Source organism: Xiphophorus couchianus, unplaced genomic scaffold (assembly GCF_001444195.1).
Source record: "Xiphophorus couchianus unplaced genomic scaffold, X_couchianus-1.0 Scaffold1000102, whole genome shotgun sequence".
In the NCBI taxonomy this organism is placed as follows: Eukaryota; Metazoa; Chordata; class Actinopteri; order Cyprinodontiformes; family Poeciliidae; genus Xiphophorus; species Xiphophorus couchianus.
Genome location: NW_020963015.1, coordinates 403,616 through 418,834, shown reverse-complemented (window position 1 = coordinate 418,834; position 15,219 = coordinate 403,616). Strand labels below are relative to the sequence as shown.

At 38.4% G+C, this 15,219-nt stretch overlaps 1 protein-coding gene across 4 annotated transcripts; it reads right to left on the bottom strand.

The window, feature by feature from the left end:
* Positions 1-724: 724 nt before the first annotated feature.
* LOC114141390 (zinc finger protein OZF-like) lies at positions 725-14,458 on the bottom strand. 4 transcript variants are annotated; one of them, XM_028011919.1, is made up of 2 exons: positions 4,518-4,914; positions 725-3,287 (listed from the first exon to the last, which is right to left on the bottom strand). In XM_028011919.1, the coding sequence occupies exon 2, from the start codon at positions 3,270-3,272 to the stop codon at positions 1,839-1,841; it is 1,434 nt and encodes a 477-aa protein (XP_027867720.1). In that variant the 5' UTR covers positions 3,273-3,287; positions 4,518-4,914; the 3' UTR covers positions 725-1,838. The 4 variants fall into 4 exon arrangements, with proteins under 4 accessions (XP_027867720.1, XP_027867724.1, XP_027867722.1 ...); XM_028011923.1 differs by lacking the exons at positions 725-3,287; positions 4,518-4,914 and adding exons at positions 5,700-7,647; positions 14,114-14,458; XM_028011921.1 differs by lacking the exons at positions 725-3,287; positions 4,518-4,914 and adding exons at positions 5,700-7,647; positions 8,586-8,781.
* Positions 14,459-15,219: the final 761 nt, after the last annotated feature.

Below are 15,219 nucleotides of genomic sequence, written 5' to 3'. Positions count from 1 at the left end.
AAGAAAGCAATGAAGACTGGAACATTGAGATTATCTTTACAGAATTAACATTCGTATAATAAGATACAAAAGGGAAGAAAAACAAAACAAGAATTTTAAAAAGTCATAACTATAAATCTAATTCAATAAAAAAAGAAAAATATTGAGACTAAAACTCCCCAGAGTCCAGAGCCTTCAGCATCTCAGACCTTAGTGTCTCTGTTCGTCCGTCAGATGTTTCCAGCTCAACCTCTTCACTCGTTTGGGTTTAGCAGTTCTGTTCAGTGGTTTCTCCGAGCCACCAGATCAAATTCAAGACCAGGCGGTGAAAGGTTAACAGTTCTGCTTCTCTCTTCAACCAGAGTGTCCAAGTTGTGATGCCACAGGTCTGATGATGCACTTAGAAAATTCATCACCCATCTTAAACCTGGCAGGCTGGTGCCAAGTGCACCTATGAACCGTATTATGCTCTGACACACGCAAATGTTTTCAGTAAGTCGTATTTAGCTGATTTTAATGTCAAAACAAACTTAATGTTACCAAACTATGACTGTCTCACACCTTAGAGCTTCAGCAGTCAAATAGTAAAACTGGAAATGTGGAAAAATGTTGTGACTGAATGAAATCCTCACAGTTGATTAGGTGGAATAGGTTCACAAAATAAAAGGAAAGTTTTATTTTTCAACTCCTGTTTTATATTAGAACAAAACTGAAATACATGAAATCTTAAAAGAAAATTTGCTGCTGCAGGAGGAGTTTGAATAATTTTAATAGTTTTATGTCTGCAAAGAAGTGTTACTGGACATGTTCTTGCTCTGTGTGGAATAAATACCTGGCAAAAAACCCACACACAATGGTTTAAAGACAATATAAATATATACAAAAAAATTATGAAAATTACACTGCCTATAGAACACTTTTAAAATTTTTAATTAAAATGTTTAAATAAGTCGCAAGTAACAAAAGAACTTAGAAAACTCAATCTGTAAGAAATAAGATATTAAAAGATATCTGGAAACAACACAAGATCTTCATAATCGGTCCTGCCCGATAACAACAGGACAGATTATAAAGGTCAAATAAAAACACAGAAATCAGTGAACCAGTGACTCTGTAAACAGGAACCACATCATAGATTAAGCAGAAACAGATTTATTCCAAGCTTGATGATGAAAAAGCAAGAAATAAAGTTTCTATGAACAAAATAAATCAATAGGAGCAATTTGAGGATCATGTGCAACAGCTGCACACAAATACAAGAGAACTGACCGTAGAATCATCTGACAGCTGAGCGCTGGCGACACCTGCTGGTTTTACTGGGAAACTGTTACTCATGTGAAAATAATTATTGCACAAAACAGAGATCCATGATCACTTTTAAATTCATCCAAATATGTAAAACTATGTAATTGGCTATGATAAAATGAGCAACAAATACCAACAATGGCATTATTGATATAATTATTATAAGATATTACTGGAAGAGCACAAATGTAGAGAAAATGTTTATTAGGGGCTTACAGTGGAAAATGCTTGGATTCGTTCTGTCACATAGTTTTCTGGATTGAAGGCCATGTTTTAGTTTGAAATCTATTCAAGCGCTTGTACAAGAGGCTTGATAATTCAAAATTATTATTTTCTTGACCAATAGATGGTTCTGCGACTCAAAATAAGGGGTTGGACTATTCGCAAAATAAGTTATAAAAATAAAAGCATTCTGATTCTGAAATGATTCTGATTTTAAGTAACAAATAGTATTTTTACCAGTTTAGTAAAATATCTGATGATATATACTGTGTTAAGTCAATGTGCATTTGACAGCAAAGAATTCATCACATAATTCATGACAAGATGGCGTCTTATCTGTGAGTTCTCATGTGCCGATTGAGAACATTTCTCCATCTGAAAGATTTCTCACACAATTCACAAGAATACGGCTTTTCACCCGTGTGAGTCCTCATGTGACAAGTCAAATCGTTATTCTCTCGAAAAGATTTCTCACACATGTCACAAGAGTACGGTTTCTCACCTGTGTGAGTTCTCATGTGGACTGTCAAGGTGCTTTGTTTGTTGAAAGCTTTTCCACAATTCAGACATGAGAAAGGTTTCTCACCCGTGTGAGTCGTTATGTGATAAGCCAACTGACTACTGCCACTGTAGGATTTACCACAAACTTTACAGGAATAAGGTTTCTCACCTGTATGCGTTCTCATGTGTCGTACCAAATTACTACGATCTCGATAGGCTTTTTCACACAACTCACAGGGATATGGCTTCTCACCTGTGTGAGTTCTCATGTGTGCAGTCAGGGCAGGTTGCCTGGGGAAACCTTTCCCACAGGTCCCACAGGAGAAAGGCTTCTCACCTGTGTGCGTTCGCATGTGACAAATCAAATTACTGCTGTTAATGAAAGATTTATCACATAGTTTGCAAGCAAAAGGCTTCTCTCCTGTATGAGTCCTCATATGCACAGTTAGGATTTGTCGAGTAGTGAAACATTTTCCACATACGTCACATAAAGGTAATTTCTTTTTATGTCTCTTTAGCTTAGTGTTGTCCACATTGTCACCTTGTTTTCTGTATTTTTTGTGTCTTTTCTCCTTCAGCTTTCTCTTATCATTTGATCCGGAGCCTTGATGACTGATTACTTGCTGTTGTTGGTGTTCAGCTTCAGGGGGTGTAGAAAATGGTAGATGATTCTTAATTGTTTCACTGGAGTCTTTTTGATCTACAGGAGGAGTCTGAGTAAAGCGACTAGCATCTTTTTTCACCAAAACTTCCCCTACATCCTGAAAGACGCAGAGTTCAACTTGTTCATCTTTTACTTGCCAAGCTTCCTCTTTCACCTCAATGATCTGCTTTGGCTCCTCCAGTTCGGTATTTCCAAGTTCTGGTTCTTGGTGGAAGATTTTCTCAGATGGAGGAGACAACTTTAAGGTGTCACTCTCGTGCTTTATTACAAAATGTCCATCCAGATCCTTGCAGATTTGCTTCTGTTCCTCCTTAATCTGGACCACCTTCACCTCCGGTACATTGTGGTATATTTGCTCATCATCAGTACTCACTGTAGAGGCGTTGGTCTCCTGCTTCACTAAAAGTGGCTTTTTATCCTGTTTTTCATTAATAGATTGAGGTTCTGGTTCCTCTTTCATTTCATTGATCTGTTGTAGTTCTGATTCCTCATGTTCCTCGTTTAAATCTACAGTGTCTGATATCTTTTGATCAAGAGTTGAGTTCCTTTCTTCATTTATGAGAAAGTGATCCGCAACAACCTTCCACGTAGTAACAGACATGATGCTGTAGAAGTCCTGAAAGAACAGCACAACATTAATAGTTTTGTAAAAAAAAAAAAAGTATTTTGATAGATAATGGGAAAAAACAAAATGTAGATAATATTTTAATTAATCTTTTTTTTCTACTATTTTCAAATTGAGAAAATATGTAACAATGGAGACATGGCTACTAAAATAACTCCAAAAACTGATTAAAGATTCATCCAGGAGGTCACAGAAGAGGCCAGAACTACATTTAAAGCTCATTCAGTCTCATTTGCTAGAAGAACATTTTGCTAATAAAGTAAAAACCCTTCAGATGTGTTGCAATACTGACTGCTACAGGAGAACCTTCCTGCCCACAGAATCACCATCAACAACTCGTTTGAGATACTTGGATGATAAGTTATGATATTTAATTTCCCTTAATGCTAACGTATCCTGAAATTTAACTGAACTGAAACCAAAACTGTCAGTACTTCAATGAAGATGTTTGTGACAAATAGAATAAATAAAAATTAATAAAGGTCCTGATCATCATGGAAAAGTGCATAAGCTTTTATTTTTGTGAGGTTTTTTATGTGATAAATGTTTTGGTGTTCAGTTAAACTGAAAATCATTTTCAAAAAGTAGATTTTCTTTAATCTTAAAAATTTGATTTCCAGCTTTGCAAATAATGTTTGAGCTCTTTATAAAGAAAATGAGAAACATTGTTTAAACATTGGTTTTTTAACAAACATTGTTTATTTTCTGTTTGTGAAACAGAATAACAGTAAATGTTCACCTATACTTATTAATTTGGTCATTTTTTTCACTCACACCACAATTACGTACGTTTTGGGTTAATAAATACACTATAATTCTGGTATTTTTCAGAAGATCCTGAATTAGTATGTCACATCATTGGCAGGAATTATTCAGCAGAACATCTGCCTTAGCAAAACAAAATCTAGATTTGGAAGCGGCCTAGTCAAAGCCCGAATTTAAATCTGATTGGGATGCATGTTTAAATGCTGACAAACTATCCAATGTGGAAGAATAAAATAGTTTCAGTAAACAAAAGTGGGCCTGAATGCCTCCCATGTGATGAACATGATTCATTTATCAATTATCAATAACATTATTTGTAAGTACTTGGATTATATAAGTGTGGTATTCTGTAATATTTTACCTTCAGATAACGTAAAATTAACATACTTAGCCAGAAACAAAACTTAAATATTGCCAATTTTTAAACAAGGTAAATTAAATGTTTCATAAACTTACCTTGTATATCAAGGTTCCGTCGACCTAAACAGGGCGGGCTGCCCTAGATCAGCCACCCCAACCAAATGATCATCCGCGGTATCAACTAGTTCCCTGAACGTATTCTCTGTATTCCAGTATCAGTTCATTCAGAACCGTGCAGCTTACAGACCCGGAGGTTCCGAGATGATTTGGGTTTTCCAGCTGGTATCCAGCAGTCTGAGCTGATGATCGATTTCTTCCTCCTAAAAGTCGTTGTTGAATATTTCAGCAGCAGAAAGTCGCGCTGATGAAGAACTGAAGATGTTGTTACTGCAGACGCTGAAACGTTCAGCTCACACAGCAGAACCCGCTTTCTAACCGACGGTGAACAGGAGGAGCCCTGGTAGCTAACGTTACTAGCCTTCTGTTGTTTACTTCCGCTGAATGTCCCACGCGGAGATGTACACCAGAAACAAGAGCGCACCATTAGTTCCGCCCCCAGCACGAAACTGAACCTGGCTTCCGATTTCAATTTTTATTTTTTATTACAAAATGTTCAGTGGCTTAGATATTCTAAGTTTCAAAATGGTAAATAATTTTATTAAAATTAAACAGTTAGCCAAACTATCATAAGTAAATTATATATTTTGGAATACTTTCTCCAACCATATTTTAATCTAGTGGGTGAACTCAGATTCTTATTAAAATTAGAATTTTTTTTAAAAATCCATTAAATTGTCCACATTTTATTAACAAGCTCTCCTGGCTTACATGCACAATTTCTCTTAAACTAATATGGAACACCTGCAATATTATGTATAATATACTTTTTTTATATTTGAACACTGCTGCCTTTGTACTTATAATCTTCTTTTTATCTGTTCTGGCTTAAAAACTAGATATGTAGACTCTAAACCCGAACTGGAATATTCTACACTTGTAGCAATAAAACTCAGTTTTTAGTTTTTAAAACCTTCTCTGATCCCAACAAACTCAGTGTTTGTGTTTCTTTAAATGACTTTTTGTAAAGTGCCTTGTGAGATATTTGAAAGTGAATTACCACTACACAAAACACTCTGACACGAATTACTAGTTTTTTACTACTTGTCTGTTTTATGTAAACTTGTGCACACTCAACACTTATCAAAGTAATGGGTACGAATTGTGAACTTGTTAACTTTTAAACGCAAGTCGGTGGAAAGACAAAAAGCAAAAAACCAATTAAAAGAATGAATGTAAATAGTTTAATCATCCAAACATAACATAGTTTAATCATCTGAAGCAGGATACCTCTCATACTCAGGAAGAACAAATCAATAATAAAACCCCTTATTTTAACACTTCATTCATGTTATATCATCACATAAAGCTGTAAGCTTTGTTGAAAAAACATTTTAAAAAGTTGCTTTACATGACATGCAAGTTACAAAATAATCCCCAGATATAAAATACAGCAATCAGTAATAAAATGATGGGGAAACCCAAGCAAAATAAAAACATGTTAAAAAGGGTGTATTCTGATGAGATTTATAAACATTTCTATCACAACATCTTTTGGAAGCCCCTCTGGCCAATCAGAAATCACCAGTAGAGGCAGTGGTTTCCTGCCTGTGACCAGCTGGCTTGGTGATTCAGGGGTGTAACAGAGGAGGGTTGACTTCAACCCCCTGTATCATCATATGATTTTGATGATGGGATTTGACAAAATGTAGTTTGCTGCGTGTTTCAAAATTGACTATTGTGTTATGTTTTAATCATGTAAATCATTTCGAACTGCCTTGTTGCTGAAATGTGCTACAACAATAAACCTGCCTAGTTTGTAAATCAGAGAGCACCTCTACTGTCGCAGAACTTCCTGGTTGGCATTTTTACATTTGTGTTTAGTCAAACTAAATTTGACAGTGAAGGATTCACCACATGCTTCACAGGAGTAAGGCTTCTCACCTGTATGAATCCTCATGTGCACGGTCAAATTATTCTGCTTGGTGAAACCTTTTCCACAGATCTGACATGAGAATGGCTTCTCTCCCGTGTGAGTTCTAATATGACGAGCCAGATCGCTGCTCTGTCTGAAAGATTTGTCACACAAGTCACAAGAATATGGTTTCTCCCCTGTGTGCGTTCGGAGGTGGCGGGCCAGATCGCTGCTTTGAATAAAAGATTTATCACATAGGTCACATGGAAAAGGCTTCTCACCTGTGTGGGTCCTCATGTGATAACTCAGGGTAGTTTTCTGGATAAAACCTTTACCACAGACCAGACAGGTGAAGGGTTTCTCACCGGTGTGGGTTCTCATGTGGACTGTCAGGTCAGACTGAGCAGTAAAACCTTTTCCACACGTCAGGCATGGGAAAGGTTTTTCAGGTGTGTGAGTTCTCATGTGTTTGATCAAATGACTGCTGTCAGTCAAAGATTTACCGCACACTTCACACGAGTAGGGCTTCTCACCTGTGTGTGTTCTCAGATGAATGGTGAGATGACTGTTGTCGTTAAAGGATTTACCACAAAACTGACAGGAATATGGTGTCTCGCCTGTGTGAGTTCTGATGTGACGGGCCAAATCATTGCTCCTCCTGAAAGATTTATCACACAACTCACAAGGGTACGGCTTCTCACCTGTGTGAGTTCTCATGTGGACGGTCAAGTTGTACTGCTTGTTAAAACCTCTTCCACAAGTCAGGCAGGAGAAAGGTTTCTCATCTGCTTGAGGTATCATGTGACTAGCCAACTCATTATGCTGCATGAAAGAATTACCACAAAACTCAAAAACATTTGGTTGTTCTTCATCCTGATTACCACAGAGGTCCTCCCGCTCCTGTTTGATCTCTACAGGCTCTGGTTCCTCCTTCGTCTCCATCATCTGCTGCTGCTCTGGTTCGTCCTGAAGTGCTTCCCCATAATCAGGACTCTCCATGGAGGTGGAGGTTTCAGCCTCTTGCTTCACCAAAACCTGCCCTTCATCCTGAAAGACGCACAACTCAATCTGTTCTTCTTTAATCACTCGAGGTTCTGGATCTTCTTTCTCAGTCATCAGGGGTTCTGGTTCTTCTTTTATTTCCACACCGTTTGGTAAATCATGGTCAAGCAGATAGCTTGACCTCTGTTTGCTAATGAGAATGTGATCAGCATCAACCTCCCAAGTAATAACCGACATGATGCTGTGGAAGACCTGAGGAAGTCAAAAACAGGAAATTAGTAACTGTTTAATAAAGAACATTTATGTCTTTTTTTGACAATGTTGGATGAAAAAGAACTAATCACAACCAGCACTTCCAAATACCGCACTAAGCTGCAGAAACAACAAAACAAAATGGCAGGATAAGAAAAACGCAAAAGATGATAAAATAAACTCTTAAATTCTGTAACCTAAGAATAAATGTAATACACAATTAAGCTTTTCTAATTGTGAAATCGTAATTCACAATTATGCTTTCATTTTAGGTTATATTCCCATATTTGTTGAACTAAAATGTAACGTGTGAAAAATATATCATAATTTAACTGCAGACTTTTAGAGTTAGACCTAGGAGATAATCCTGTCAGCTCACACACCCCACACTTTTAAAACTTTGCAGTGCATCTGCAAAAGAGTGTTTGGACTCTCCTTTTTGTCATCATTAACTTAAGAAATTTTTATTATTAATTAACAATCTGATTCAGCACTCACATCGTAGTTATGAAAACCATTTGTGAAAAATAGCTGATTTATTTTGTATTCCTGAGGACAGTATGCCACTCCCAAGATGGCGGACGTAAAGACGTTACGTTCTTGCGGAGCAAAGAAACCCGAAGATGTGGAGTTTTGAGCTCCATCTCAAGTTGATCTCCAGTCACAACAACATACGAGTTTATTTGTAACACCAGTAGATCTCAATAAAAAAGCTGAATATTAATTGGAAACGTTTAGTTTGGCAGCTTCTGTTTTAAAAGTTGTTGATGAACTGCCTATATTTTGTCCCCGCTTACTCTCTTATGTAAAATATTAACATAAAGGTGATTAACGACAACAAATTGATTAACTAACTGACTCATCTTTCCACCTCAGCTACATTTTCATCATATTCCTTCCATCCTGTTAGTTCATTCAGGACCGTGCAGTTAACATACCTGCAGGTTGAGATAATTTTGGTTTTCCAGCTGGTATCAGCAGCGCGGCTGATGTTGAAACCAAGATATAATTACCCCAAATACTGAAATATTCAGCTCACACAGCAGAAACCGTCTCATAAACGACGATAAACTGAAGGAAGCCTGGAAGCTAACGCTGCTAGCGCCCGGTTGTTTACTTCCGCCGGATGTCTCACACGAAGATTTACACCAGAAACGGGGTTTGTGCTTAAGGTTCCGCCTTCAAACATAAACGTTTGTTTTTCTACAGAAGCTTTTCATTTAATTTTGTCTCGTTTTCTTCTGCTTATTTTGATTTCCAATACAGAGAACACTTGGCCCAGTCCTGAAACATTTCAGTCATACTGCCTGCGTCAAGGAGACTTTTGATTTTAAAACATTTAAAGTGTACCTTCTCTATTTGGTTAGAAAGAATAGTTAAACTTCAAATAGGCTTTCTCAAGTCAACAAGTACAAAAATAATTTACATTCAGATTAAATAATTATTTTCCAGTTAATATTAATTGAAGGCAACTCAACCAGTTGTCCTTAACCTTGATATAAAGGAACCTTTTTTCACCTGTTTAAAAGGGTTTTAAAAAATGTATTTCAGACTTCAGAAGCATAAAAACTGAATGTTGCTTCTCTCCATGTTTGGTTTGATTCTGGGGGTGCAGAGTGGACCAGAACCAGAAAACCTGCGTGGCCTAGAGTATTGATAAAACAGTTCAATGTCTGACAGGAAAAAATGACAGAAAAGGATCAACAGAATAACGGTTTGGATTTATTAATGCTCTTCAAACACCAACAAGATGCATCATGAGCAAATAGCTTACAAACTCTAAAATAATTTTGGTATCATGTTATAATACTCAATATATCTTATAAAAGATAAGGAACATGGACTTTCCTCCGTCAATGGGTTTCTCAGCATTAAATGCCACATAAACCTTTTAAAGTAGAATTAACAGGAATACAAACTGTTGGAAATCCTAAAGCAACTTGTGCAAAACAAAAGGAGCTGAGGTAAACCAAAACAAAGTTAACTTTTTACGTAGACATACTTAGATGTTCGGCCATTTCAGCATCGTTTAGAAAAGTGGGGATTTCTCTACTTTTTGTAAAAAAAATAACTTAGTTTTTCACACAACAAAAATGGCTTGTTTTTGAATATTTTTTGCAAACTACAAATTTAGTTTTTATCAATAAGCTGCTTTGTTTGACTCCAACTGGAGCCTAATTGCAGTGCAAAAACCTTTTACATCAAAACATTTATGAGTCTACAGTCCCCCAACTAATGTTTACATCCTTACTGCGCTCAGCTGTACTCGTCGGGCCACTGCTCAAAACAGTTTCTTTTCACATTCAGACAAAGAGCGACTTTACAGGCCTTTACAGGCGAATTGAAGTTTTCACCTTTTGGGCGACAACCTGAAAATCCTCCTTGACTTGGTTGCGGTGCCACCGTGTAGCCTGGCACTCAGATTACTGTTGGTGTAAACGTGGGTGCAGCCAGTGATGTGGATGAGGGCAACAAGTTGTCAGAAAACTGCAACTTTTGTTTTGCAAGCTGCTCCTGGAACCGTTTGAACGTGTAGGCCGGATCGGACTGCCTGCTGTGTAGCTGCTTGTGTATGATGAAGCTGTTCACTATGGTGATATCAACAAAGTGGTAGAAAAAAGTCTAGTACCACTTCATCGTTTTGTTGTGCACAGAGTACCTGCCCATGACTGAATCCGACTGGTCCACTCCCCCAATGTTCTTGCTGAAATCCACCAGAGTGTCAGGGACAAACACCTGACCGCTTCATTCTGCGCGGCACGGTGTTCCCAGAGAAGGCTTTGTGCACGTGGAGCACATGGCCACTTCTTGGGAGACCATCCACTTCAGAAACAGAAGGTTCTCTTTCTGAATCCAGCGCATGTCGCCCCTCTCCATCTGTTTTGTAAAATCTTTCTTGTCTGTACGTGGAAATCCAGCGAGATCTTTGCTGATTATGCCACAGCAGCCGATGTGCTTCGTGTAAAGATGCTGAAAGAGAGGGCTGGTCAAAAACGGTCTACATACAAAGTGTAGCCCTCAACCTGCAAGGACAGTGGCAAGAGGTTCACAACAGACCAGTAATTCGGCCCTGACTCACGCTGGACTCGCTCTTCTCAGTATGAACAAAATGTTCCAGGTGTAGCCTGTTGCTGAATCCGTCAGGATGTACAACTTGTACCCCCGAGTTGTGGATTTGCCCTTTATGAACTTTTTCATTTTAATTCTATCCTTGGATGAGATCATCCTTTCATCAATGCAGATGTTTTTATTTGGATGGAAATTAGCCTGACAAGCTGTGATAATCTGGTTGTAGAGGGGTTTGATTTTAAATAGACAGTCATAGTCTGGCGTGCCTTTCTTCTTCTCGTTCTCTGGGTTGCTAATGTGCAGCGACCAGAGAATAGACTCGAACCTGCTCCGTGACATGCTCCAGGAAGGGAATCTGAAGTTGTATGGCCAGTCTTGCTTCCAGTAGTCTAACCTGTTGTGCACAGTTACAAGGCCTGTGAAAACAATAATCACCAGGAAAACATATTAGTCTTTCTCTGTAAGAGCCGTAAGAGAGAGAGTGGGGTCCAGGATGTTTCCTGGTCTAAGGTGGGGCCTGGTTTTCTTGTTGGGTTAAAATTGAAGTGGTGTTGATGATGATCCTCCTCATCTTCGCCATGCCAAGCTGTCGCACCGTCACCAGCAGCCTTTTTGGATTTTCTTCTTCTCTTCTGTTGGTATTCCTCCTTAGAGTTGAATTAAATATGATTGCTTGTTAAAGAACCAAGACAACATTCAAACATGAGTCATTTTCCAAAAGTAAAGAGATTACATACCTCTCAGGCTCATATGAGGCAGAGCTCAAGACTTTCCTCGTTGGCTCATCACCTCTGTCATCACTAAGCATAAAAGAAGAATATTGTCAAAATAACATAAAATCATCCATTATTTCCCATATGTGGAGGAGTATGACCTGTTTGTTGTTTGCCATTTTATTTGACTGAACAAGACTTAAAACAATCTTAAGGTTCCCACATACTCGGCTGTACTGTGTCCACTCCATGAGCTGTGCCTGCTGTCTGCCGACCATTGAGACTTCATATTCAAGCGTACTGATTGAATATGAATCAATCAGACACATTTTTTTATTTACCACAATAAAGCTGCTAAATCAAACTATTTGCTGCACCTTTTTAATAAAAAACTATCAGGATTGAATCGAAGGTTTTTGACACTTTTACGGGTTCTTTGGTAGCAGTAAAAGGTCTGGAGAGTTTAACAAAAGATTAGAAGGCATTAATAGGTTGCCATTAGCCAAGATTTATTTAAAAAATTAAAAACTCAAAGCTTACTTTGATATTAAAATTAATCCAGGCTTGTACCAAGAACCTGTTTGTTATAAGAGAAGAAGCTGCTGTTAAGAGGCGTGGATCAGCGATGCTGGCCGGTCAGAAAGGGAAGAGCTGACAGAAAATAAGAGTGATTATGTTTGGAGTTTGATTAGATTTCACAGTGTGGCTTTGAAATACATTTATTGAGAGAAACCATGAAGCGCCGTGTGAAAAACCCCCATCTTACCTCTCAAGTTCAAACTCCAAATCTTCATCATTGTGAGCTGGAAAAACGAGGTCCTCATCTTCAGACGAGGAATCCTGGACACACTTCTGTCCCCGAGTCTGAAATGCTTCCTCTACACTATAAAACTTTTTGTTGGATTCAAAAAACAAACAACCTAAGAGGTGAAACAAACAGAACACAAGCGTGAGTCTGGTGTGTAATAACATAGGGCCGGAAAAACTCAAGTTTTGATTGGTCAAATTTTAGAAATATATCCCTTTTTATCTTTAGAGTAGCTAGAATAAAATTTTCTTCAACACGTTCATTGCAATGATCTCAAACTGAAAACTTTGTAACTGGGTGAGAAACATGGAAATAGACAAAGATTGCTAAGAGATGTAATTGTTCTGTAAACACAGTTTAATTCTGCTCGATTTAAAATGTTTATAGATGATTTTAAACATGAGTTATACTTCTGGTCTTTTGTTGCTGGTTGAATACGAGGTTTACGTGAACCTCAACACTTAAATCAGGTTTATTAATCAATGGGAAAGAAGTGGAAACAAGGCAGATCACTCAATGAAAACAGTTGGAGGAAAGTTTTAAAATCTATAGGAAGGAAATCCCTGTTTACCACTGAGAGGAGAGAAATAACTAGAACGATTTACCACGCAGATTACAAAGCTTCTCGCTTGTATGAATTTTTATGTGATGAGCCAATTGAGTCGTTTCATTAAAGTGTTTACCATACAATTTACAGCAAAAAGGCCTCTCACCTGAATGAGTTGGTAAGTGGTCGGTCAAATCGCTGGGCAAGCGGTAACATTTACCACATATTTCACAAGTGTGCCGATTTGTTCTACGAGTTTTTGGTTTTGAAATCTCTACCTTGTTAATGGGCGAGCTGATGTTCAGCTCCGGAGCCTCCATTTGCTCCGGAGGCTTCCTGGTTCCTGTTCTCCTGCTGTTGTTTCTTAGGTTTGCTGCCTTGTGCAGAGAGGAACTTTTTTTGGTTTGGTTTGAGCATTACTGGAAAGACCTTTCCATTTCTTCAATACAGGTTCTGATTCCTCTACTAAAGGTTCTAGTTCCATTACTATCTGTACAGTAGTACAGAGATGGTTCCACTTTAATCTCCACAGGTTCTGGTTCCTCTTTCATTTGTTCTGGTTCTGGCTCCTGTTTGATCTGCATTGGATCCGGTTCCTTCTTCATTGCTACAATCAGCCGTTGTTCTGGTTCATTGTGGAATATATTTTCACAAGTCTCCATCTGACCTTCATCCTCATAGATCCACAGTTCATCGTGTTCTTTGGTTGGTTGTTGTTCCTCTTTAGTCTCAGTGATCTTCTTCGGTTCTAGTTCCTCCCGTTCCCCTTTTATTTTAACATTTGGCATCTTTTGATCAAGAAAGGATCTCCTCTTTGAAGTTATTGGCAGCGTGATTAGCAGACATACTGCTGTGGAAAACCTGATGGAATAAAAAACAACAGAACAACATTAATGACATTTTTATATCAGGAAGAAACATTTGCAGCCTATCTCTATCACGATCTGAAATTTCCAGTTCTTGTTCAGGCCGTATTCTTCTACCGCCACCACTAGACAGGTAAGTGGATCTGGAGCGCATGCACACCTGCTGCCTTTGGGTTTCCAAACCGAAGATATTGTTACTATAAACTGTCTTTTAATTGGTGATATGCAGCCTAGAAGCTGACGCTTATTGTTTACTTCCGCCGGAAGTCCCGCCCCCTTTGAGTTCTTCTGCATGAATTTATTAATGATATTTTTAAGTTTGTATTTTATTTAAGCCTTAAAGATAGTACTGAAATATAATGTTTTATAACTCATTTTCACTCACATTTCAGTAAAAATAAGCTGAAAACATCTGATTTTATACTCGAACCTCCCGAACCCAACCGGATCGACAGTAACTTACTCTTTTCCTGGAGTGTCTGGGAACTGGAGCTGCTCTGTGCTGTTTGGTTCCGCTGGTACCGTCTTCAGCTGTGAAAATGGAAGGGACCGCAGTCGGTTTGATAACCCGTCTGTAACGCACTTTCAGACCGAAAGCCTCCTTTAATCCGGGCGCCTCCTCGAAGCAGTGCGCAGGAAAATGCTCGCTACAGAGAACAGAGGACGCAGTGGGAACCCAGCTGCCTCTGGTTCTCTGGACCTGCTTCGTCCACTGGTTCCGAAGCTCTTCATCCTTTGGGAATGAGAACAGTGAGATGTGTTCACTCGGGTAATTAGAACAACCAGCCGCCACGCAACGTTTCGGCATTTTGTCTTATATATATTTCTAATAGATAGTTTATCTATCAGAGTTTTGCCACTCTGTGATTTTCTTTAAAAGCAGCTCAATCTGTATCTTTTTAAACGGCTCTTCATTTAATGGTTCTGTACTCTGTAAAAAAAACACTTTTATCAGTCAAAGATGTTTTTTCTCTTATCAAAAATAACTCCAGGGGAAAAGCTGGAGACAGTAAACATCCAGTGATCTGTGTGAAGTCTCTTCTTTGTTTCCACTAATCTGTTGTATGTTTTTCTAAATAATTATTCACATTACATAGATATTCAAAGGCTGAAGGCAGAAAGATATTTGTTTATATATTTAAAGAGCCCAATGGCTTTTATTCCAGTAAGCAGCTTCCCTGCTCATTTCACTTGATTTACTGCCCATTGTTGACCTCACCAAAGATGGCGGACGCGCTGACGTGTTTGTGCAGCTCAGTCAGTGCAGATGTTAAAGACCCACTTCACTTTTCTACCCCTAGAAAAGTCTCGAAACAGCCAAAAATGTCCGCTGTAGCGTTTCTAGTCCAAGTTATTCTTCCACACAGAAAGAAATGTCCACGGAGAGTTAGCTTCTGGGTTAGCTCGGAGGCTAACTAGTATAACTCAACTGCATGTTCTGTGTAAGCTAGAAAAAAATGCAGTGCTAAACAGTCTGTAAATACTTTAAATGCGCGTGCTTTGGGAAATATTTACACATATTTTGTCTTTTCTGTTCTTTGTCGTCCTTCTAGGCAACCAGCTGAGGCG